Below are 2,819 nucleotides of genomic sequence, written 5' to 3' on the forward strand. Positions count from 1 at the left end.
GGGGGGGGGGGGGGGGCGAATGCAGCCACCACATCTAAGGACTAGTGAGCAGAAATATTTAAAATTTTGGGGTTTCATATTTTGATATACTTTAAAACATTTTCTGAAATATTGACCTGAAAAATTAGGTAAGGAGATGCAGCTTTCATCAACTGGACAACTGGGGCCTCATCCAAGGGCGATGGCCACATATGGTCCAAAAACAGTTGAAAAGAATACAATTGTATTGAAAGAATACAAAAAAAAAAAAAGAGTGCATCCTGAAAAAGGAAGCTCAGTCAGTTTACTGCGTACTAAAAATGGCCACATTTCTCTTGCACCAATTTCATACATAAATAACCTCCAATGTCTACCTTTCTCCGCCACCTTTGGAGCATCATATCAACAAGTACTCTTTAAGAACAATTTATCTGCCTTGCAAACTATCTGTCTGTATTTTGCTGGAAGTAAAGTTAGTGAAAGGTGTTTCTTCCCCCGCAATGTAATGAAGCATCATGAGAACAGTCAGTTATGCAGTGGATATACAGAATGATTGCTCGCTCCTGATACCTCTAAAAATTCACACATGAGAACATAACAAAAGCCGCAAGCAGTCAACAACAATATCACCTAGGCAACAGCTAATATTAAAGTTACTGAAGTTGGCCAAGTAAATGGAAATCATAACCGGTAAGCAGTACTCTAAATTCAGAAAGTAGAATCTGATGGAGAATTTTCTAGTTGTTGTAGATTATCTGATGATGTGTATGCGTGTGAGAAGATCAGCATGGAGAATGAAACTGGATACAATCATGTTGGATCAGGCGCTTCAATCCCTGTGTGGGTAGTTTTGAGGTAAGACAAGGTTACTCAGTAAGGCTCTGACATTTAGTCTGGGTTCACACCTGGGCATTTTTCAGCGCTGATCGAAGCGCTGAAAAACGCTCAGCAAGTGAAATCCCATCATTTCCTATGGGCATGGTTCCCACCTAGGCGTATTTCAGCCGGCGGAAATGCGATGAAAAACGCCCTACACCCAAACAAGTACAGGAACTTCTTTGGGGCGTATTTCAGAGCATATCCATTGTTATTCCCAAGTGTGGCTCAGGGTTAACAAAGCGGTAACCCCGAGCCACACTTGGGAATACAGCGTAGGTCTTACCTTGTCCGCGATCCTTGCTGTGTCCTCCAGCCGCTGCAGTCTTCCGGTTCCGTCCCTTGTGAGCGTCCGCGTCGCAGGAGGGCGGAACCAGCAGGAAGTTTGAAAGTTTAAAAACGAGCGTTTCACTGAACGAAAAAACATGCTAAAAAATGCGCAAAAAAACGAGCAGAAAAACCGCGCCTATAGTACGCCCAGATGTGAACCCAGCCTTAGCTAATAAAAGTCTGTCCCACCCAAGCTCATGATGGGGAGATATCTACCCAATATGGTCCAGGAGCGCAGATAAGACCACATGAAAGTCCAAACCCTACCCAAATCTTAATCAAAACAGAGGTATATTTTGGGTGACGTAGCCTAAAACAGAGCAGTGACTATGGGCCCAGAAGAAGCCAATGCAATCAATGAATATGATACAGTATTCTTCTTACCTCGACTGCTGGCAAACAGATTGTAATCATTGAAATCGCCCTCTGATCGGCGTGGTGGAGCCCCTATCAGAGCCAGGTTCTCCTCCAGCTCAGGACAGGTACGGACAGTAAGGCACAGTAACGGCTTGGCCAGGACATGTTTTAGCATGGCTGAGTTGAGATCTCGTGCTGTGGCTGAATTAATCTCCATCACCTCATCTCCTATTTTCAAACCTGCAATGGAAAGAAATTGACATATTAGGGACGATTGTTTCCCCATTTGTCTGCATAAAGCAAAACAAATCAGCAAACAGTTTCTCTGCCTTTTTATGGATTCATTCAGTTGACTTTTGAGATAGATGACGGTAAAAGCAAAACAGCATCAAAAGGAAATCTTTGATGAAAAAGGGATTTACTGTTCTTACTGTGCTTTTCATTTATTTTGAACAGAAATGACATTTAATTGGACCAGCCGCAACACTGTGTCCAATTAGACTGTTAGGTATACACTTCTAGTGCAGTGATTTTTTATATTAGAAATGACATTTGTCTGTGAAGGTTCTCATTGATCCAGGTCATGGTATATCTGTAAAAAATAAGTCAAGGCAACTGGACTTGCTGTATTTTTCTTGAAGACGTTTCACTGGTCATCCAACCAGCTTTCTCAATTCAGAGAAAGCTGAATTGAGAAAGCTGGCTGGATGATCAGTGAGGGCTTGTTCACACCAAATGCAGACCAGATCTGCATGGGATTCTGCACACGCAGTGCAGTGGGTTGTGCCGCGTTTTTGATGCGTTCCGGGCCGTTTTTGGTTATGGGCTTTCAGTGCATTGCGTTCAGGTAAAATAGGGCTTGCTGCAGTTGTTTTTACATGTTCTGGAACTGAACGCTGTGGTGTGAACTAGAACCCAAAATACCATTGGAATACATTGGACGCTGTTTCGATCTGTCCTGTAACTGCTCTGCTCCGCTCCTGGAACGCGCTTAAGTGTGAACAAGGCCTGAAACGTCTTCAAGATAAATACAGCAAGTCCAATTGCCTTGACTTATTTTTTACAGATACAAATGACATTTACCTATACCCGACATTGGTTGTTTTAATACAGCCAAATATAACATTGTACCTTTTGTAGACTTTTGTCTTGCGATGGTCGTAAGCTTATTAAAAGCTCGTACGATCTGCCCATCTTGGACAGGCAGATCCTACTTGCGATCATCGAAAGCCCGCCCCGCTGAGGGGCGGGCTTCCGATGACCGCAATGCCGAACGG

General features: G+C 43.3%; 1 protein-coding gene across 1 annotated transcript in view; it reads right to left on the bottom strand.

The window, feature by feature from the left end:
- Window positions 1–2,819, bottom strand: part of TIAM1 (T-cell lymphoma invasion and metastasis 1) — a 191,095-nt gene that overhangs the window by 54,656 nt on the left and 133,620 nt on the right. The window contains exon 13 of the mRNA XM_018557457.1: window positions 1,570–1,782. Coding sequence (XP_018412959.1) covers window positions 1,570–1,782 — 213 coding nt within the window. The remainder of the gene's footprint in view (window positions 1–1,569; window positions 1,783–2,819) is intronic.

This window comes from Nanorana parkeri, unplaced genomic scaffold, assembly GCF_000935625.1.
Source record: "Nanorana parkeri isolate BGI_ZX_2015 unplaced genomic scaffold, ASM93562v1 scaffold284, whole genome shotgun sequence".
Lineage (NCBI taxonomy): Eukaryota > Metazoa > Chordata > Amphibia > Anura > Dicroglossidae > Nanorana > Nanorana parkeri.